Consider the following 23,662-nt stretch of genomic DNA (forward strand, 5'->3'; position numbering starts at 1 on the left):
TATTGTGCAATATCATTGAACAATGTTACTGAACAATTTTTTTTTTAATAAGATTGTAAGGCGGGCGCGTTTACTATTATAACCCCAGACGGTCGATAAAATTGTACAATACGTGATATTGGCAAAAACTGATGAATCAGTCAAAATATTCGAACAATGAACAAACAACTTTAAGATCTCTTGGAATACCTGGAGAAGGGTGCATGTGTTCCATATTATATACGTGGGAGAGCCATGCTTCGGCGCGAATGGGCCGGCTCGACCGGAGAAATACCACGTTCTCACAGAAAACCGGCGTGAAACAGCGCTTGCGCTGTGTTTCGCCGAGTGAGTGAGTTCAACGGAGGCCCAATCCCCTACCCTATTCCCTTACCTACCTTCCCCTATTCCTTGCCCTTTCCTACCCTCCCCTATTACCCTATTCCCTCTTAAAAGGCCGGCAGCGCACTTGCAGTTCTTCTGATGCTGCGAGTGTCCATGGGCGACGGAAGTTGCTTTCCATCAGGTGACTGACGTCAGGTGGGTGACGTTTGCTCGTTTCCCCCCTTATTTCATTTTAAAAAAATCATGTGCATGTCTTTGATAATCAAATAATGGACAATAGCAACAACACGTGTCACTATCTGATCGCGATCTACCAATAACAACTCGTCTGATAACTATTCTACCAATAGCGTCTTCCGTGATCCAAGTTTCGCTATTAAGCCTCTTTGGTGAGCCAAAGAAACTTCAAAATTGAATACTCCGCTTTCTTCTAGTTTTAGCAAGCTATCTTAAAATTTATTTTAAGCGACCAATAGTAAAAATGTAAAGTTTATGTCGCTTTTTTTCTCGTTTCTCTACATTATAGGTATATTTATCGCCCGTAACCTTTGCCTATGTAGATCAAAATGAAAAGTAATACATCCAATAAAAAAAACTAGTATAACATGCAAAAGATTTTCTTCAAAGCTTTCACAGCATATCGTAAATCTTGTATCGCAGAATTCGATTACTATAAATTGTGCGCAATCCGTCATAGGAATATGCAATATTACTAACGATAAATCTTCTATACAAGTCCTTGATTCTACTCCGTTATGACTTGCGATTTTCTATTGAATTTAGAATGAGTAAATAGTCAAATGAACGTATATTGAATACGATTCATATTTTTTATGTCAACTGATACTACAATACAATATTTGTTGGGTTTAGTCTACAAATTAAACTTGTGAGCTTAAATACCCTTAATTAAATTATAATTTGTGTGTTAAAATAAAAATTACAATCTGCGTGTAATGAAAATAATCACAGATATAGATCAAGATAGATACCGTATGTGTATGTACTTCACGTGCCATATCGCGTTCCCAAACGACGAGCAATGCTCGTCTTTTGAAAGTCTGTTCTTTAGTCTGCTATCGGAATTAGACGTCAATCGGAATTTTAAAAATGCCTAAAAGTGCCGTATTGAGCTGTAGAAATTCAAATAGAAACGTTAGCCTAGATAATGGACACGTTTCTTATCATCGGTACGTCACAGTAGGTAGGAAAAAAGTGGCACGCACGTTTTCATACAAATGGAGCGACATGCGGTATCTATCTTGATCTATGTCTGTGAAAATAATAGTGTGTGGTCAGTGGTCACTGGTCAGGTCACACTTTAAAGCGAAGCGGTTCTTGGTATTTTTTTAGTATAGTGATTTTACCTTTATTTACTGCTCAAGAAAAGACTTTTTCCAATAACGGGTAACACTGCCCTAAATTTATAATAATATTCAAAGATATTTACTTACATCATTTTAAAAATCACCATCCGCGAAACCCCTTTCGGAAAATATATTTTATAAGAGTAAATATTTTATGCACTGCCAAGCACTCATCGGGATGCAATAAAATTTGGTCAATTTATGTCTAACGCTCGCAAAATATATGAGTATAATAAAATTTTGCTGCGATAGCACAGCACGAGGTCGAAGTCCGCACCGAGGTTTATGACTAGACAGCCTTTTTGAATTAAATTTTATTATACCATCGAAGAAATTGATTCATATGCAGTTGACGGCCCTACATCATTTGGTCGGGTTATATCAATTCAGACCACAATGCGACGCATAGCTGCATTTCTAAATTTGTACTGAATTGGCAGATTTCCATTGCGTGAGACGTCTTGCAAATCTGTCAAATCCGTACAAACTTAGAAATGCATCTACGCGTGGTTTTGCGGTCTGAATTGAATAGGTTTGATATACCGCGACCAAATTATGTAGATCCGCGTCCACCTAGGAATCAACAATATACTAAAGATATCAATTCTAGTTATAATGTCCCGTAGTTATTACAATAATTTCTATGGAAGCAAATTATTATATAGAAATTATAACTTCACTCGGTTTGCCCGTTTGCCGTCTTTATTTTATAAGTTCGGCGATCACGATTATAAATACGAGTAGACCAAATTTTCTGTATGATGGTAGCAGGATTTATGTTTGAGATCTTAAAAAAACTTATTAATATTGTAATGGTAAGGTAGTAGTTACAGATACAATCATATTATAATAATATATTTTTATAGTAATAAAAAAATTTAAACAATAGCGCCATTATTATTGCAAAAATAACAATTAAATCTCACAGTTTTAAATAACTCAAGCCATTATGAATCTATTTTACTTCATACTTTTGAAATATAGATATCACTAGCTTTGTCCACACTGTGCCTTTTTCTGTTCGTCAAGGGCATGCGTTATAGCGCATTCAACAGCGAACGTGAGGCATGCCCGCGACGCATGCCCTCTGATCGTATCCAAAACTTCAAAAATGACAATGTTGGCGTTGCGTTCCTTGACGCTGCGTGCAGGGCTGTAGCTAGAGTCAGATTTGAGGTAGGGCAGCATTGGTTACAGGTAGGGCGGAAGTAAAAAAAAAATCATAATTGATAGATTTTCTTCGGTTTTGGTATTTTTAAGGTAGGGCATTATGATTTTAAGGTAGGGCATTGCCCCACAGTGCCCCCCTAGCTACGGCCGAGTTGACGCATTCAATTATTTAATGCGCCAATATGAAAGTTGATGACGAAAATTGAAGATGAAAGTGCACAATGTGGACATAGCTAATAGGCATTATGTAATAACAACATTTTGAAGGTTTATCCTTTTCCTCACAAGTCACCTGTTTCTCTTGTATTAATTGTATCCTCGCCGATAAATCACAGGTGTGTAATATTGACAAACCTTGTTACTGTGATCTGATAAAGTTTTGTTTATTAAGAACAACACAACTAACAATATTGACCTGTTTTGTTCGTCTGAAAGAGTCCGTAAATCTTTCCCGCGAGACTAGAATGGGTAGACGAAAGTTTTTTATTCGGTTTGGTTTCGTTCTAAATTTAAAACGAATTGATAAGAATCTATTTGCTCGTTTGCCCCCTTATTTCATAAAAAAAAAAATTATATTACATCACTAAAGCTAAATGTAAAAAACACAAACTGAGAAAAAAATAAACAACTGATAAACAAAATACTTGTTAACAGCGTAATATGAATATTTTTCTAGAAGTAAAAAATCTCAGTTTAGTAATTTTGTTATTTTCGTTGTTTAAGCGCTGTACGTGACTGTAGTACGGTTGAATTTATTCCGCGATGACTGCGCTTGCAAACAGTCTGCAGTAACACAGATTAGTAGAGAACAGATGAACAGTTATACAGTAAGCTTGGGATTTTACTACAAGCATTTAGTAATAATAATATTTACTAATGGTTCACGGTACAGTCTCCTGATTAGTTATTCGAAGAAGATATAAATCGAATTAATAGATTTGAATTCGACGGACAGACTTGTAAGGGTTGATTCAGACCGCAACGCGACGCGTAGATTCATTTCTAATTTTTTCTGAATTGACAGATTTCAATTGCGTGAGACGTCTTGCAAATCTGTCAAATAAAATCCATACAAATCCATATAAATCCATACAAATATTTCAGATTTTTTTATCTAAAATGTCATTTTTTTTACATTTTCAAATTGAAATAACTCAAAGTATATAATTTACTTCATTTTATCAAAGAGTATTTATTATTTGTAAACATCTTCTCTATCGATTGGCGTACGTTTCATAGGTGTACACCAAAATACGACATTTTATATGTGCTTGTAACTTTAGGTATGTCAATAAAGTTCGTTGTTAAAAACAGCTCACTATTGTTGTAACTCTGTACTGTATATATTTTACTCTATGGTTTTAACGTGAACGCAGCATTTTACAGACATTCTCTCCACTGTTTGCATTTTTTAAGCAGTAGGATTTGCTTGTTTTTATTTTAACACATAAATATCGAAAATTGCGAGAAATGTTTTCGCTTTTTAATAAGTAGAATCCTTAATATTTTTGAAAATAGATTTATAATTGACTGAACACGGATAATAATTAATACCCCGCAAGAACCTTGTAATTTTTGTATTAAAGTTATCTGTGATCAAAGAAAAATTAATGTTACTTTTTAGGGTTCCGTGCCCAAAGGGTAAAATCAGGACCCAATTACTAAGACTTCGATGGCTGTTCGTCTGTCTGTCTGTCGCCAGGTTATAACTTAAGAACCGCTATAGCTAGACTTTTGAAATTTTCACAGACTCTGTATATCTGTTGCCGATATAACAACAAATACGAAAAACATAATAAAATTAATATTAAAGGCCAAAAATCACGTTTGTTGTATGGGAGCCCCCCCATACAACAAACGTGATTTTTTGGCCTTTTTTGCTCTATATCAATAATTGTGGCAACGGATAGGCACTTGAAATTTTCACAAAATCCTTTAGTATAATTAATATGTGTACTTTAATAATTATTAATAAAATTAAGACAAAAAAAATATTTAAGGGAATACAAATAATATACTTTAGTAGCTTTAAGAATAGTATATAAACAGAACGTCTCTCTCAAACAGATAAACCTTATAGGTTTTTGTATGGGAAACCACAGTCATATTGTTTTCTTGTAAAATTTTGTAAAGATTTGAATAAATGAATAAAAAAAAATATTATACAAAAACACAATTTTTGTAAATTTTTGCTCCATAACAGTACGGAACCCTTCGTGAGCGAGTCCGACTCGCACTTTTCCGATTATTGAACCTTTTGTAAAATAATATCACGTACTCTGAATTTTGTTTAGTTGTAGCACATTCTAGGCCGTAGAATGTGCTACGCCGTAATGAGCTACGCCGTAGAAATGCTACGCCGTAGTTGTGCTACACCGTAGTTATGCTACGCCGTAGATATTATATGCTACGCCGTAGTTGTCCTACGCTGTAATTGTGCTACGCCGTAGATATGCTACGCCGTAGAAATGCTACGCCGTAGTTGTCCTACGCTGTAATTGTGCTACGCCGTAGATATACTACGCCGTAGTTGTGCTACGCCGTAGTTGTGCTACGCCGTAGTTGTGCTACGCCGTAGACGTGTTACGTAATTACATTACGTTCTACACATATTGTGAGCTATAATTATATTATAAGAGTCGCTGTACTTCTAATTCACTAGAACAGATTTTTTTTTATTGTAACATTAAACATAATATTTTATAATAATATTTGCCTGTTAAAATACATTTTATTATCCTTGTCATAGTTTAAACTATTATTGTGGATTTTAGGTTCGTTCAGGGTGTTAATATTTTACATCTTTTTGTAGCGAAAGCCTCCAAATGTTTGTGTCACTTTTTAATAGCATAAAGTAAAATATTGTGTGAAACCCTGTTATTTTTTTGCAGGGCAGTGCCGCACGCCGCACCACAGATAAAACGTTCCAGGTATTTCGTAATATAGTATATTAACCGACTTACAAAAGGTGGTTTTTATCACACCACAAGAAAAGGAACAAAACCTGTGTATTGTTATGTAATATTTCTGATTTCCGCATTCATGGTTTTATTATAGTTTTTAAACCAATTTTTTTTCGTATTGTAACTAACAACATCGTTATAATAAGTAATTACGTTTTATTAAATACTTAATTTAAAGAATAATTTTGAATATATTTTTTTAAAGTAACACGTAAAAATATCACAATGATTATCAAGGACATATTTTGTAAAAATAACATTTCAAAATTGTAAAATAATAAAAATATAATTTTTTGTAATTTTAAAGATGTCATATCAATGAAAAGTGTAGAATAGAGAAAAGGACATTATAAACTTTTTACAGCAAATTTCGGAGGTTATAGGCTCAGTCACTAAACGGAGAAGGTGGCATTATCATTGTCTATCTCGTTTTATTATTTGACAACGTATTGCTGTCTCCCTCGCGCCAGTTCAATGAGCAATGATCGAGCAGGACCAAAGTATTATTTAAAAATAAGTGTTAAATTCTAGTCAACGCTGATGCTGACACTATCACAAATACAGACATAATTTAGTATGGATATAAAATCTGTACTAGATAAAAACGATTACAATTATTGTAAAAAATAATATTTTTACAGTAAATCGTCAGGAAAACTCACAAGACATTTATGTTAAACTTTAAAGATTAATCGCCATTGAATTAAGACAATGCTATAATAGAGTTACTTGATCACTTCGTTTAGCAACTGAGCCTTACTTAGTCTAGAAATGGTTTTAATTATCTTCGTTGTTCTATAATATCAAGATTTAGATTTAAAATGTACAGTAACTGTTTTTAATTACACCTTATAGTCATATGTTTTAAATGTGATTCTATTATGAAATGATGGAATTTTGTTTTAAAGTATAATACCTAAAGTTACATTTTAGGCTGCGATTTGTTAATGAATAGTTATTTTTTAAAACGATGAATTGTTTTACAAAGAATTGATATTTTGTAAAAAAAAATTACTGCCAGCTTAATGTGTTTTTTTTTTGTCTGTCTTAAGAAATTTCTAATACGGCAGCTGATTTTGCATAGCTGTGTAAACCATTTTATTACTAAGGGGGTTACTATATAATTGTAGCACAATTTGATATTAAAGACAAACATACTGCCATAACCTAGGTATATATGAATACTAGATTGCAGACTGAATCTTATGACATTGTTAAGTTCTTTATGCCCATTTTCACCAACGACACCTAAAATTTAGGTGTCCCTTAAGCCAATATAAGGGGCACCTAACGCAAGTTTTGTTTTCACCAACACAAAGTGACACCTAAACCATTATAATTTAGGGGATGAATTGACGACCCCGTAACACTTAGCTTAGGTGACGTATGTGGCAACGACGACGACGTTAGATGACGGTTGCCTTGACAATGAATCTGTTATCGAATGGCCGTCTGATATTTTACTTGTAAAATAGCGAACTCCCTTAAATATCTTCATATTTATCACAAACCTTCCTCTTTAATCACTCTATATATTAAAGAAAACCGCAATTAAAGGGAACAAAGGGACATGTGGACAGACAAAGCGACTTTGTTTTATACTATGTAATGATATACGTCACCTAAGAGTTACAGGGTTGTCAATTCATCCCCTAAATTATTGAAACAAAACTGACGTTAGGTGCCCCTTATATTGGCTTAATTTTAGGTGTTGTTGGTGAAAACGGGCAATGTCTCTGTATATTTCACGTTTTTCATACACCTTGGGAAACAGTAGTTGCGTTAGAGAGAAGCTGTAGTTGTATCGTAAAATATTTTTAATTCTTATTGACTGAAATAGTATAATGAACTGTTTACAAGTTTCTTTCTAAACTGCTATATTTTCAATATCATAATATTAAATTGTGTTACCAGAATTTCTTCAGTAAAACATTTCATCGTGAATATTTATTAAAAGACTGATTTTATTAGAGTAAGGAATGCCAAAGTCGCTGCCAAATTGATTTAACTGTAAAACTTCGGGTCGTAAACCATCTAGTCGACGCTCAAGTTTCAAAACGTTATTAAGTTACACATAATGTACTAAATGTGAAATAAAAGTGTTTCATCGATTGTATGTTTTACTTATCCCTTGATAAAATAATATGCATCGTATGCCGCGCGTTGCAACGACGTGCTACATTGGATAGCGACGAAGTAATAATATGTATAGGTAGTATGCCGCGCGTTGTGTCGACGTGCTCCGTTGCATCCATAAAGTTAATATACCTAGCGGAATAGAGCAACAATCTGGAGCTGTCAAACGAAACCGAAATTGGTTTTCATCTGTGTGAAAAATATGTGTACGTATACACTTACACAAGCATGATTGGACATGAATTCTATGAGATTAAATTGTCAACGTGCGGCACGTGCCGACTGGACGTCAAAAAAAGACTGCTGCTGTCATGTATCTCACGTCTCTTTGTACCACGCAGTGTTACTGATAGTAACATCTCTCTTGATCAGGCCTTTGTTTCAGAAATTCCGCTAGGTATATTAATGGTTGCATCACGACGAAATAGTATATGTAACGTACGCCATGCGATGACATAACTTCCGATGAAGCAACACATCGTAAAACGTCGTAGCATCGACGCTGCGACGGTGCAACGCAATATATTGGAGCAATGTGGCCTCGCTCTCAAAGTCGACAAAGCGATGCGCTAAGATGCTATGAACATTGCAAAGTTTGATAGGGAAGATAAACAGCATTGAAGGCCACTCAACACTACTTTCTAGGAGAGAGTAATGGTATCCTACATCCTAAAAAATGTTTTAGGTGGTTTTCAGGATGCAAAATAAATGCCCTCAAGATTTATCTCAAGGGTATTTATTTTGTTGTAGTAATTCAAACTCATTTTTTTTTATTCAGAATATAAATGTTTGCGAATATTCTCGTAAAGTCTACATGATGCCTACCACCGGTTCGGGGACTAACCCAGCGAAAAGAACCGGCGTAAGAAACTCGCACGGGCCCACTTTTTTACCAAAAAAAGTGATAAAAAAAATAATATTAAAAAAAAAAGGTTACAATGCTGTAACTTAAAATTATACAATTTCAATATACTTTCTTAAGGTTATTAGCGGATGACATAAAGCTGCAGCAAAACATTAATAGTTTCTATGAATAATTCCTAAGCAATCCCGCTGAAGTTAGTAACTCGAAGCTAGGGATGGAATCTCACAGAAATTCATGCAAATCAGCTGTTACAGTGTAGTTGCGACACGTTGCTTGTCGCAGTTTCATGTCATAAGCCATCAACTTGTATCAGCTGTATCTTAAGATCGGACGCTAGTCGACCTGACCGGACACTTTTCGTGCATTCTCATATTGTGTGTTTTTGTTTTAAAAATTATGGGGCAAACGAAATTTTCATCATCTGATGTAAAGCAACTACCGTCGCTCATGGACACTCGCAAATTTCATACGCCTGTTGCTTACTGGTTGCAAAGATACATAATCGCTTTGGTGATCATCCTGCTATCAGCGGGGCTAAAATGGTCGCTTTAAAGAATCATGATATGATTCATTTTTCTAAAATCGCAAAATGCAACTCTGCTTGCAATTCATTTCTGTATTTTTGTACTGATTTGACATTTGTCAGTTTGATAGTTTTGACAATTCATTTGCTGAATTGATTGAGTGGATTTTTTTTTTTATGAAAGAAGGGGGCAAACGAGCAAACGGGTCACCTGATGGAAAGCAACTTCCGTCGCCCATGGACACTCGCAGCATCAGAAGAGCTGCAGGTGCGTTGCCGGCCTTTTAAGAAGGAATAGGGTAATAGGGGAGGGTAGGGATGGGAAGGGAAGGGAATAGGGGTGGATAGGGAAGGGAATTGGGCCTCCGGTAAACTCACTCACTCGGCGAAACACAGCGCAAGCGCTGTTTCACGCCGGTTTTCTGTGAGAACGTGGTATTTCTCCGGTCGAGCCGGCCCATTCGTGCCGAAGCATGGCTCTCCCACGTATAAATGTGACCATTTTAGCCCCGCAGTCCTACGGCCTAGCAGATGAATTGGCCTTCCCGTACATCCCGCCTTAGACACGCTCACATTATAAACGTAGAAAAAACAAAACGATAAATAAAATGCGGGTTTTATTTTCAGCAGAAACTGGTGTAGGCTTAAGTTTAAGGCTCCCTGCGGTCTCATCGCGGTGGTTGTGAGCCGTGACGAAACTTCAGGGACGCCGAAAGTACCTTTATAGTTAGAGAGCTCAGTAGATTTAGGGTAAGTATTTGAAGCAATTTTATTCGTGGGAGAGCCATGCTTCGGCACGAATGGGCCGGCTCGACCGGAGAAATACCACGTTCTCACAGAAAACCGGCGTGAAACAGCGCTTGCGCTGTGTTTCGCTGAGTGAGTGAGTTATCGGAGGCCCAATCCCCTACCCTATTCCCTTCCCATCCCTACCCTCCCCTATTACCTACCCTATTCCCTGTTATAAGGCCGGCAACGCACCTGCAGCTCTTCTGATGCTGCGAGTGTCCATGGGCGACGGAAGTTGCTTTCCATCAGGTGACCCGTTTGCTCGTTTGCCCCCTTGTTTCATAAAAAAAAAAGCAATCGAATAAAAAAATTAAAAAGTTAATTAGTACCTTTTACTTTCTACAACATGTTGTAACTAAACTGAGTGATAATACTTTGGGGTCAGTATAAGGCCCCTGTGATAGTAGCAGAGCTGAAAGCGTAACTTTTTTATAATGTTTGTATATTTATTGTATATATCCTACTATATGTCTTTTTATTTAGGTACTACTTACTAGTGATAATGTGTTGCGCGTAGTGAATTTTCTAAGCTGTTCCAGACAAACCTTGCAGGTTTATGGTACACTCTCAATTATTAGACATAAGATATAATTTGTATTACTAGTAAATAAATAAAATAAAATATAGACCCATTCATGACTCTGGGGCGCTTGTCCATACAAGTCACAAAAAATTTTCTTATCCAGCGCTGAACTCTATACAGGGGATTGGTTAGGTTACACCCTGTATATATATAGATCGTTAAAAAGTCTACTCAAAATGACTATTCAAAGATAATTACCTTTATGTGTGACAGAGAATATTAAAAACGTTTACCCCCTGCTTAGGTTGTCACAGTTTAGTAGTCCAAAGATACCGATATCAATTCATGGATAAGTTATTTGATAATGCAACAAATCCAGTCCTAAAATACATGCCGCGGTGGCCGGCAACTACTACACTAGGAGATAGACTGAATTAACAGACTTGCCGCCGGTTTGCGGCGGTGTTGGGCTGCTTATTTTAATTTTGAAAGTCTTATTTAATAATAGTTAAAAAAAAAACAATAAAACATACTTTTTTTTTTCAAAAATTTTGACAAATTATTGCATTGTCATTGGCTAATACGTAAAAGTTTCGAATCAATTAGACTACTGGAGATAGGTAAAAATCGTGCTCAAAGATTACGGTACGTTACATACATACAGCCCAAGCTAATAAAAGCTTATTAATCCATCAATCACGGATTCTTGGAAATCTATTGTTATTCTATTGTAATCGCGGTCGAATTCGACCGCTTGGGACTTGGGAGCTGATAGGTTAAAAAGTAAAAACGCATCGCCCTGTCACGTTGCAATGTGGACTAACCTTCACTCTTGAAGTGTTATTCCTTCTTATTATAACTTTTGAGGTGTTAACTCTCAAAAATATAATTACATACAAACAAAACATGAATGTAATTAGCAGACCATTAAGAATATTCAGAGCGTTACGGTCCGCGCGTAAATCAACTGTCGGCCGTGAGTTGTGGCGCCGTAAATTACGACAACTAGTTCATTCCCAAATGAGCCCGCCCTTCTATAAACTTTCTATATTTATACCTTATTGGGGTTGGACATTGTTATACAAGTTGGACGTTGGACCTTTTATTCTACAGATTTAAGATGGCTTTTTCAAAAAGGAACACACGTTCGAGATTGCTGTTGACACTGTTAAGGTGACTTTTCAATCAAGCCACAACCAAAAAAAAATCAAATAAGTGTCTAAACACACTATACCGAATTTCCGCGGCGGAAGTTTGGTTAGATTTCGCCTGCGATGAATTTTAAATTAACGAATACACACCATTCCGAAATTCCGTCGCGTTTTATAATCATGCGGAATTTCCGCCGCGGAACTTCGGCATAGTGTGTTTAGACACTTAAATGCCACTTTTGGATTTGTTTTGTTTGCATTTCACCACCACCAAGCCTATGAAATAGGCTTCATTCTCTACCGACCCATGCGCTGCTTTGTAGTGGCGTAAAGCAAAATGAGCTTATTTGTTATCCATACTAATATTATAAATGCGAAAGTGTGTCTGTCTGTCTGTCTGTCTATTTTTTTGTCTGTCTGTTTGTCTGTCTGTCTGTCTGTTACCACTTCACGCCTAAACCGCTGAACGGATTTTTCTGAAATTTGGTATGGAGATACTTTGAGTCCCGGGAAAGGACATAGGATACTTTTTATCCCGGAAAAATGTACGGTTCTCCCGCGATAAACGAATTTTGGCGCAACGGAGTTGCGGGCATCATCTAGTGACAATTAAATGCAAAGTGGCGGTAGACTGAAAACTCAAGCAAGCAAGTAGCAACGGCTAGCTCGGGTTCACAATAACTTGTGTTAATGTTAAAGCTAAAAATGAATTGATGTTACAATTTTAACATAATAATATAGAATATCATAGATATTATCACTCAAATTTAACATTGCTATTTGACACACTCTGTAATCCATAGGCGTGATGGCCATTGACTTTTTTGCACAAAGGAGTACGAACCTTTGTGGCATAGGCCATCTTGATTTTTTTTTTCAAAATTTCCGAGCACGATAAAAGTGGTATATTTGGATAGGGTACACTTATACAAACAAAAAATGTTACGTAATATGGTATCCTAAAGTGTCACGTTTCCGAGATATTTAGAAGTAAATATCGCCATATGAATCCAAAGGACACAAATGGCTATCTTTACTTCCAAATATCTCGGAAACGTGACACTTTACGATACCATGTTATATAACATTTTTTGTTTGTATAAGTGTCCTCTATCCAAATATACCACTTTTATCGTGCTCGGAAATTTTGAAAAAAAATCGAAATGGCCGGCGGCTAGATAACCCCTGTTAAAAAATGTTCGAACCCCTTTAAGATTACTCAGTACTGGGTGTAGGTTCTCAAGTTGTAGGTAACATCCATTAATTGACCAACTAATTTTACTATTGCCTCCTCATGTTGAGGAGGCAATAGTAAAATTATGATGTTTGGTAAAGATATATTTTGAGTACATAGACATATGATTTTTAATGTCTCGGAAAAATCTACGGTCCCCAATACATAACCGAATGTCTGCGGAACGGAGTTGCAGGCATCAACGAGTCATACTAGTAGGTATATAATATTTTTACTGTTACTATTATAGTCAAATGGAATATGTATAACAGAATTCAGTTTCTTGATAGTACTTAATATTCATCGCGTTATAACTAAGAGACAGAACTTCAAACTATTTGCATGTTACATGTGGAACTGCACTCTGGAGATGGCTTGTGAATGATGATTCGTGTTCACAATATTCACATAAGTATTATTTTAAATTAAAATTTGTGAATAATATTTTAGTTAGTTTTATTAAAAGTAATAAAAGTTTCACAAATAGATACTAGAATAATAAATAAATATAGACTTAAAACCAGAATCATAACCTTTAGAAAGGTTATGAATTAACCTTAGTTGATAAGGAAAAAATTTGTAAGCCTAGTTCTATAATATTACAAGTGCTTAGTTTTGGTTCCTGAATTTAAGTGAGAACTTAGATCGACTATGCCAAGTAATGGGCATTGTCCAAAAAAAAAACACGTCCTTTTTATATTTTTTTTCGTTAAAATAGGGTATTTTAAGATTATAAATTAAATAATTTTGAAATTCATTGGCTAGTTTTTTCTCAATAAATTTTTTAAGTTTCGCTCTGACGTCATCATCGGCGGCCAATTGACCTGTGCAGTATGTTTTTTCCTTTCAATCTTATTTATAATGGCTGGTTCGTCAAATGCAAGTTCTCATTATGTGAAAGCTGATATGAGAAGCTTACCAAAAGTTCGAAACGTAATGTTGGTCGAATTTATTGCTAATTTAACGCCATTGAAGGTCAAACAAAGGTTAAACATATTTGTTCAAAAATATAAGTAACTAATGGGTATTTTTTTCGTTTATATACAAAAAAACGATCACTGACCTTATTCCTCGAAATGTTTTTGTAATGAGCAAAATTAAAAAAAAATGGACAATCCCCATTACACGGTAATGCAGTTTTATGATTTCAGTGTTGTCTCAATATAACAAAGATACAAAATTGTATTTTCAATATTCATATACAATAGAGAAAATTAAAAATCTATTCATGCTGTCGAAAATTTTACCAAATAAAGATTTCTTTCTTTCGAACATTATTTTAGGATTAGTTGACAGTTCAATGTTAATAATTTGAAAGTCTAAGTAAAATACGAGAATTGGGGTCCTGGTACAAACGCACAAATAACATTAAAAGTGTTAAATTAGCGTCAATATTTAATTAAAAAATACGGCGTAACGTGAAAATTCGGTACCGTAAAAATCTGAATTTACGTTCGCAAATGTATGAGAAATGTAGCTTTAATTACATTAAAAATTTACTCAGCTGCTTTAGCGGTACTCTTCAGTCCCAAAGGATTGAAATGGCGTACTTATTTAAATATGTTCTCATTTAGAATTTTCTCTTCTGGTATTAAATATTAAAATATCTCTTCAAAAAGGACATAATGTATTTTGCATGTCGTGAATCAGCAAGGATAATTTCGCTTCTTCGTTTCGTATTCCTCTAGTTTTTATCACAGACGAAGGCTTCATTGTAAAATTATAGCGATATAACCTAACCTTTTGGTAAGAATACTACACTGTATTTTGTACTAGATAACGCCCGCAACATCCGTTTATCGCGCAGACATCGTACATTATTCCGGGATAAAAAGGGTCCTTTCCCGGGACTCAAAGTATCTCCATACCAAATTTCAACAAAATCGGTTCAGCAATTTGGGCGTGAAGAGGTAACAGACAGACAGACACACTTTCGCATTTATTGTATTAGTATGGATAGAGGGAAACAGAAGAAGAAATAGACAAAGTCATAACAACAGACACCATTAGAGATATAATGAAGAATAAAAAACACAGACCGAGTTTCATGAAGATGGCAAGGAAGATTGTTGAGCAAGTGGCAAAAAGCAATAAGTAGCGAAACCAGAACACTGATAACATCGACTAGCACCGGAAAAAAAAAGATGCAAGTCTTCCTGTGACATAACATACGACATAAGGTTGTCGGATAATAAACACAATTATATGAAAAAAAAAAAAAAGTATGGATAGAGGTATGAGGTGTCGAATGACCTGATGGTGTTGTAAGCCATATGATGTTGGAAACCTCGCAAGATCTCGCACAGGCAGTGGCGACCTTATGGGGTGGCGATCAGTGCAATCTACACATGGGAGGGAGTGCAGTTTACACGTGGGAGAGCTATGCTTCGGCACGAATGGGCCGGCTCGACCGGAGAAATACCACGTTCGCACAGAAAACCGGCGTGAAACAGCGCTTGCGCTGTGTTTCGCCGAGTGAGTGAGTTTAATCCCCTACCCTATTCCCTTCCCTACCCTCCCCTATTACCCTATTCCCTCTTAAAAGGCCGGCAACGCACTTGCAGCTCTTCTGATGCTGCGAGTGTCCATGGGCGACGGAAGTTGCTTTCCATCAGGTGACCCGTTTGCTCGTTTGCCCCCTTATTTCATTAAAAAAAATCGTGCGGGGCCTCGCTCTTGCAGGCCTCGCGTCAAGGAAAAGTGGCATTTTATTTCAATTTTTGGCGGTGTCTGTGGCGGTGGACAGACGGCCAAAAGGCCTCGCAAAGACCTGCCGCCCGGGGCCTCGCAATAGGTCAGGCCGCCACTGCACAGGACTTGGTGGAATGGCGAACTCCCAGCTTGGGTCGCTGTGCTGCAAGAAGTGGGTAGGGTAGTAAGTAAGAAAGTAAGTTACTAAGTAAATAAACAAGTAACATAGAAGTAAGTATAGGTAGCAAGTTATGCATACTCTTTAGATTTCAAGTATGAGACTGATCTGACTATTTTCAAATTATATTTGCAATAAAGGAAATGGGTAAAATAAATACGAATCAATATCCTTTTAAAGAGCGAATGTTCAAACAGCTTCCTGTCTGCTTCACTTCCTTTAATAAAAATCCCGCTTCGGGGCTCAGGTACAGAAAAATTAAGTTATATATGAATAATATGTTTTGGAATATTCATCTATACAATATTTTGCGAAAAATAGGAAATTCGTTTAACGTTCAGTAACCGTATGTTTTTGAGAATAAAATTAATTTGCCTTTTGGGATTCGATGAATTGTATGTAAATTTACTCAAAATTGTTTTAGCGATTTAAGGGTGCGTATTATATCAAATAGCTTTACATGATAACGTCTGTAGTATCCAATATTAACGAAAAACTGAATGTTAAATTAAGATGCAGCAAACTTCAGGACTAACACTAGTGACTGTGTTACTCAAAAACACAATAAAATAAAAATAAAAGCCTTTTATCTGCTCCAATTAGTGTCAATTACAAAATTACAAACTAATTTACAAAATTAAAAATTACATTTTAAATCAGCTATAATTATGACAGAAAGTTTGCAAAATTCAATTTTATAAATATCAAAGATTATAGCAATTTAGTAATTACTAGAGATCGCCCAATGGTCGAAATTCGACCTTACTTGCAACGACTACTCCTCTACTACCTATATTTTGTAAAAAATATTGACGTCATCATAGTTTTTTTCAATTCTTGTCTCTGGGACTCAGCTGATCTCAGACTGGCCGTTTAAGCATTGTCTCATAGTATCTAAAATTAAATAAAAAAACAATAATCCATTTTTAATTTGTCAACTTGTTGTCAACAGACTTCAACCATAAATAAAAGAGTATAATTCGTATGTATGGGCTTATCACTCAAAAATCTGTCATTTTTCCTAGTAGTAGTGTCATAGTGTGTGTAACGTTTTATTTGTTAAAAATATATATGATAAAAGCATAATTTTAAAATAATATTAGCTCGATGCACTCCTTCACCATATAAACTATAACTGTGCGAAATTTCATGCACCTACGTTTCCCCATTTTTCGTAAAAAGGGTTACAAAGTTTTTCTCTCACGTATATATAGATAAGTTATAAATATTTACAGTACAATTAAATTATATAGATGTCACAATATGGTTCAAGGTCAAAATTATTAATTAATATTTGTAATTTAATTATTTTGTCACATAGTAATACGTCATAGTAATTTATTTGTTTGGAACCCCCTTTTGGGTAAAGGCCTCCTCCAAATTTGACCACCACTCCATGTCTTGTGCCACATCTATCCAGTGTCTGCCGGCCACTGCTCGTACGCTGTCTGCCCATCGTTTGTGGGGACGTCCTGGTCGGCGTTTCCCTGATCTTGGTTCGTGCCATGCAGTAACCGACTTTGTCCACCTGCCATCTTTATATCGTGCAATATGTCCAAATTTGAGTTTAAGAGCGTGATCTATTATATCTCGTAGTTGGGTCTGATCTCTAATAAAGGTGTTTCTGTATTTGTCGCTTAGCTTTATCCCCAGTAGACTTCGTTCCATGGCTCTTTGGCAGATTTGGATCTTTTTTGTGTTATGTTCAGTAAGAGACCATGTTTGGCAAGCATAAGTTAATGTTGGTAGAATACACGCATCCATAAGTTCTTTTTTATATTTTATTGGCATTTTGGACTTAAAGATATGCTTAAGGCTCCAGTAGCGGTTCCATGCGATTGACATCCTTCTCTCAATTTCTTTACCGTCTGTATCGTGAAATGATATTAATTTTCCTAGATAGATATATTCTGCGACGTAGGCTATTTCGTGACCGTCTATTTTTACCTGCTTCTCTACATAATTAGTCATTATTTTTGTTTTTTCGAAGTTAATTTCTAAGCCAACGTCTTAACTTTTTCTATGTAGAATATTGAGCATTTCCTCTATCTCTGACGCATTGTTTGAAAAAATCACGATGTCGTCTGCGAATTCAGGTGACTTAGATATTTGTTGTTTATGTTTAGGCCAGATTCAGCCCAATTCACATTCTGCAAAATGAGTTCGAGTACATGCTATGAAAATTTTTGGAGATAGAGGGTCACCTTGTCTTGTGCCTCTACCTATTTCAAAGTACGGTCCAGTCCTGTCCAGTTTGATTCTACTTTTAAAATTTTTGTAGATGTTCATGATTACGTGGATATATGTCTCATCAATTCCATGATATCGTAGAGCTTCTTACAATCGATTGGTGCGATATGGTGTCAAATGCCTTCTGATAGTCTACAAAAGCCAGATATAGAGGCGTATTAAATTCTTTATGTTTTTCGACTACTTGGCTAATAACTTGAATATGGTCTATTGTTGAAAATCCAGACCTAAAACCCGCCTGCTCTACTGGCTGTTTGCTATCGATTTTTGGTCCAATTCTTGCCAAGATACATTGGGAGAACAGCTTGTACAGACAAGACATTACACTAATTGGTCTGTAATTTTTTCTGTTTGTAGGGTCTCCTTTTTTGTAGAGAAGTACTATATCTGACAGTGTCCATTGTATTGGGACAGCTTTTTCTTTGTGTATATTGTTAAATATATATGTTATTATGTCAGACAGTACATTTATACCTGCTTTCAGAGACTCATTGGATATAGAGTCTGAACCTGGACTCTTGTTGTTCTTTAGGCGTTTAATAGCCAGCTGTATTTCTTTAATTGTAAACTTGCTTACCATGTTTAAGTCATTTTCAGTCAGATTTGCTTCTATACTCTCCTTATGTCTACTCTTATATAGTGTTTTGTAGAAGTTGGTCGCGATTGAAATAAGCTCCTCTCTATTTCCAGTGCATTTTTCAGAGTCTTTTAATTTTGGAATCCATTGTTTATTATTGTTTATCGATTTCTGACATCTCTTAATCCCCCGTGTTTTTTTCCTCGTATTTTTTTTAGTTTAAATTGGTCATATTCTTCCTGTATTTTAAAAGTTATGTTTTTGTACAAACATTTTAATTCTTATTTTTCTTCACTTGTTTTCTTATTTAAAAGTCTCAGATGTTGTCTTCTTCTAATGAGTTGCTTAGTTTCAGCTGAAATATCAAATTTTTCTTGTAATTTTGTGCTCTTACATTCATTTAGGCTAGCTATAATTGATCGTTCGAGGATGTTGTAGAGCTGGGAATAGGCATGTTCACATTTGCATCTCTACTTAGTTTTTGTTTGAGTAGCTGCTGGTAATTAAACTTTTCTTCCTCTGTGACTAATTTAGATGTTTGTCTAGCAAAATATTTTCTACACAGACTCAAAAACACAATAGCATACAATTTTCTCGATAGAAAAAATTGCGAAATTGCTTCCAAATCACCTATAATTAACACGTTAAACTGCTAGTATTCGAGTAATACATTAAAATAAAGCTTGAAACTTTTTAGTATAATTATATTATAGACTAGCTGTTGCCCGCGACTTCGTCCGCGTGGACTTCAGTTTATAGCGCGCGATGTCAACAAAATTAGTGTCAAAAGCTTTTATAAAAAAAACCCTGGTACCCCTTAAATCTAAACAGCTGTGCAGTGCGCACATAATATTTCAATTTTTTTTTAATAAAAAATTATATTTATTATGATTTTTTTTAGAACTAACTTAATTTTAATAAATTTACGCACTTTCACCCCCTTACAACGCTTTTTTTCAGTAAAAAGTAGCCTATGTCCTTTCTCAGGCTTTAGACTATCTGTATACAAAATTTCATTACAATCTGTTCGGTAGTTTTGGCGTGAAAGCGAGAGAGACAGACAGACAGACAGACAGAGATACTTTCGCATTTATAATATTAGTATAGATAAGGCAGGGATTATGTCACATATTTTTTAATAACTTAATAGATAATATCCTTTACAAAAGAATACCTATAACTGCCCGCTAACTTGGCGATGATTCCGCGTCGTCCTTTTTCACCTGGCATATAAAGGACGGGCGAGAGTGTGAAGAGAGAAGGACGATGTTTGAATTTTTGGGTTGGTCGGCCCCTTAAGGAGTGAACACACTGAGACGGGCCGTGCCGGGGCTCAGCGTGCCGGGGCTCATCGCAAAAATCCGCCTCCATACAATTTGTATGGAAGCGGAAATCCGCTGCGCCCCGACACAGTGTGCAATACGCGCATCCGCTTCCATACAAATTGTATGGAGGCGGATTTTTGCGATGAGACCCGGCACGCTGAGCCCCGGCACGGCCCGTCTCAGTGTGCTCACTCCTTTAAGCGACAGGGGCTGCAGACAGATACATTTTGCATTGATAAATAATTAAAAGCAAGGATCTTTTAAGTATTATTAGTATCAGTAATTAATAACCTATAAAATTGTGGGTTTAAGGCGGCCCCTAGACGATCAATTTTATTGCCCAATATTGTAAGGCGAAATATTATTGACGGGTTAATATTGAACAGTTTGAGCTACTTACATTTTTATTGCACTATCATTATTATTGTAGGTTTATGGCCCGCCGCGCCGTACAGTATCAAAACACACGCTAACATTCTAGCCCGGAGCGTCGTTTAAAAATCACGACGCTCCTTACAAATTGAATCTGGCAAAGTCAATAACCCCGATCACAATATCGTTACGTGTAAGACAAGGAAATAGAGAACAAACAAAAGTAAACAAAACAGGAGAAAAATAGAGGGAATGAATAAAGGCTACCGTTCGATTTATTGCTGAAGTGGCTCGGGAGTAATGAAACTGAATAATGCATGCCCCTGAATATTGCCGTGGATATAGGGTTGTCACATACAGGTAAAGTGCCGTGTCAAATTATCAGACTATGTATTAATCGGTTGTCGAGATGCAGCTTAATACATTAAAATACACAAAATCATAATTATTATAACATCTTATTAATGATAACCTCTCTTACTAATTAGGATTAGGCAGCTTATAATTATTAAGATCCGCCTTCGCCCTTCTTAGACTGTCTGTAGTCTGTACTGTATCCACAGTGTATTTTTCAGTAAGGGGGTACATTTTTTTTAATGAAATAAAAACGAGCAATCGGGTCACTTGATGGAAAGCAACCTCCGTTGCCCATGGACACTCGCGGCATCAGAATAGCTGCAGGTACGTTGCCGGCCTTTTAAGAGGGAATAGGGTAATAGGGGAGGGTAGGGAAGGGAATAAGGGAGGGTAGGGAAGGAAATAGGAGAGGGTAGGGAAGGGAAAAGGGTAGGGGATTGGGCCTCCGGTTAACTCACTCACTCGGCGAAACACAGAGCAAGCGCTGTTTCACGACGGTTTTCTGTGAGCTCCATTCGTGCCGAAGCATGACTCTCCCACGTCAAAAAAAAAAAAAACATGTACAGTAAGATGGAACAATAATTAATATTTACCTATTTCAATATCACAACTCTCTTAATAGGTATTAAGAGAGTTGTGATATTTATAATATTATTTCTTATGTAGGTAGGTACCTACATAAGAAATAATATTATAAATTGGGAATATTCACTTGCGTATTTTGTGTTTTTGACAGCCCTGCGTTGGAACCATAAAGTGTACCGTGCGATCACACAACGATTAGATTTTCATGAGGCTTTGCTGATTTTGATGAGCTCTTGGGACGATGGACGAATAATAAGCAGATATCCTATACCCTGACCTACACACATTATCTTGAATGCCATTATATGAGGTTACAGAACGGTAAAGCCAGTATGACATGTTACGATAAGTAGGTCTTAAATTACCTCTTAAATTGTTATTCAGACGTTCATTTGCTGATCATAATATTATGTGTATTTTGCTCTGTCAAATGAAACGTAAAACTTTGATTTTAATGCTATAGAATTTTTGCTGAAATCTAACCCGTAACGCCATAGGATTTACTATTGAAACTTGTTTGTATGTCTATATCTTTTACTGTGACCATACGTCCATAGGTCCATGCACCCAGTTAATACTATCAGGTGATCAATCAATTCGTTTATTTCAAAAACCTATGTCTGGTATAAAAATAATATAATGCTTTAACTTTTTAGTAATACTATGACGTCGCACACCTGCAGCGCCATATTGGAATGTCGAAAAAACAAATCCACGCAAAATATCCGGTAAATAAAATTCGAATTCGCAGAACCGGTTTGTTGATTCACTACTGACCGACTTTCGAATAGGGTTAGGGCGGATATTCCATCCATCGAATTATTGAAAGAAGGTGAATCAAAACGAATGATATTAATACTTTAGGCACAATAGACATAACGACCAATAGTTCGACTGCAAAGAAACGAACAGGTTTCAATATCTGTCAAATTCGTCGGGTTTCACTAGGATTATGAACGGAATGTGCCTCGCGCTGGCTGATATAATTTATTTTTAAATATTTACAATAAAGATTTCAAAATTGGATTCTGTCAATTTTAATCGCATGTGCCAAAACACAAACAACAATACGACCAAAGAGGAACACGTCCAGCGAATATGTCATAGTTTTAAATTCGTAGGTAACAATTTAACAACCCTAGCGATGATTTTCGTCATAATACGTCAAATTGAAAAATTTCAACATCAGTTCTAAGTCGGCATACACTATCATTCTGTCTACTCTGCTTTAGTTGTGTATAAGTCCCCTGTGGTACTTAACAATGACATACGAAATAAAAACTAAGATCTTAGATGCAAATAATTTAAACAAACCATATTGTTATAAAATAATCATAATATTAATATATGAAATATCTGTGATATTGTGTGAGCTATCTTATTATTGTATGCAGATGTAATGTAATGTAATTAATCTTTTAAGGAATTAATAAAGGCTTTATTATTATTAAGCCTCCTGTATTGAGTTCACTCTGAAAGAAGCAACGCCGAAGGAGTATTTTTTGTATTTGGATAATTTCCCCGGTTATCAAAGTATTTCAGTAAACTCAGATATCAGATTCGCATTTTGAAAGAAAGTACACAATTGTATGTCCATTTTTTATAGAAATTTCAAAAGTCGGTCGTCACAATTATGATATTAAAACACTTCTTCGAATAGCAAGAGTTTCAGATCCTGTAGCTACGGCGTTTTCTTTATCGCTTCTGTATAGAATCGCCTATCTAAATTTATGTAATTGACGTAAGCGTTCGGTATGCCCCGCGTTCCACTTAGCGTTAAAAACGATCAAAACTCAAATTTTGAGAGTTTTGATCGTTTTTTAAAGCTAAGTGGAACGCAGAAAATATGAAGTTGACGTTCTACTCGTCTTATGTCAATTCCATACATTTTGATCGGCGAAGAGTTTGATATAGAAGCGATAAAGGAAACGTCTAGGCTAGAGTTTCAGAGCGTTTCTCCGGCGGATATTGCCTCGACTCAATGCAGTTATCGCAATGACGGATGTTTTATTTTATTGAAGGCAGTTTTCTCTGGGTTCAACGAAAATTTCGAGCGCGATTAATGTTGCGAGTGTCTATGGGCGGCGGTAGTTGCATCCATCAGGTGACCCGTTGGCTTTGGCCCACCACACATTCCCACCACCCATTGGCTCGTTTGCTTTATACAAAAAAAAAACAGTCCCCGCTACCAACAAAATGTATAAACTACTATTAACTTGGTGTCCGGTTGGTTGCTCTGTATCTCCATACATTTTATAATTTGGCAGAGGCAATTAAGAGTC

At 35.9% G+C, this 23,662-nt stretch overlaps 2 protein-coding genes across 2 annotated transcripts in view; both read left to right on the forward strand.

The window, feature by feature from the left end:
- Nucleotides 1–5,833, forward strand: part of LOC121728085 (Down syndrome cell adhesion molecule-like protein Dscam2) — a 97,989-nt gene extending 92,156 nt beyond the window's left edge. The window contains exon 32 of the mRNA XM_042116191.1: nt 5,753–5,833. Coding sequence (XP_041972125.1) covers nt 5,753–5,781 — 29 coding nt within the window. The 3' untranslated portion in view covers nt 5,782–5,833. The remainder of the gene's footprint in view (nt 1–5,752) is intronic.
- The window catches only part of LOC121727921 (myb protein), a 525,795-nt gene that overhangs the window by 276,651 nt on the left and 225,482 nt on the right, over nt 1–23,662 (forward strand). The window lies entirely within an intron of this gene.

Source organism: Aricia agestis, chromosome 6 (genome assembly GCF_905147365.1).
Source record: "Aricia agestis chromosome 6, ilAriAges1.1, whole genome shotgun sequence".
Lineage (NCBI taxonomy): Eukaryota > Metazoa > Arthropoda > Insecta > Lepidoptera > Lycaenidae > Aricia > Aricia agestis.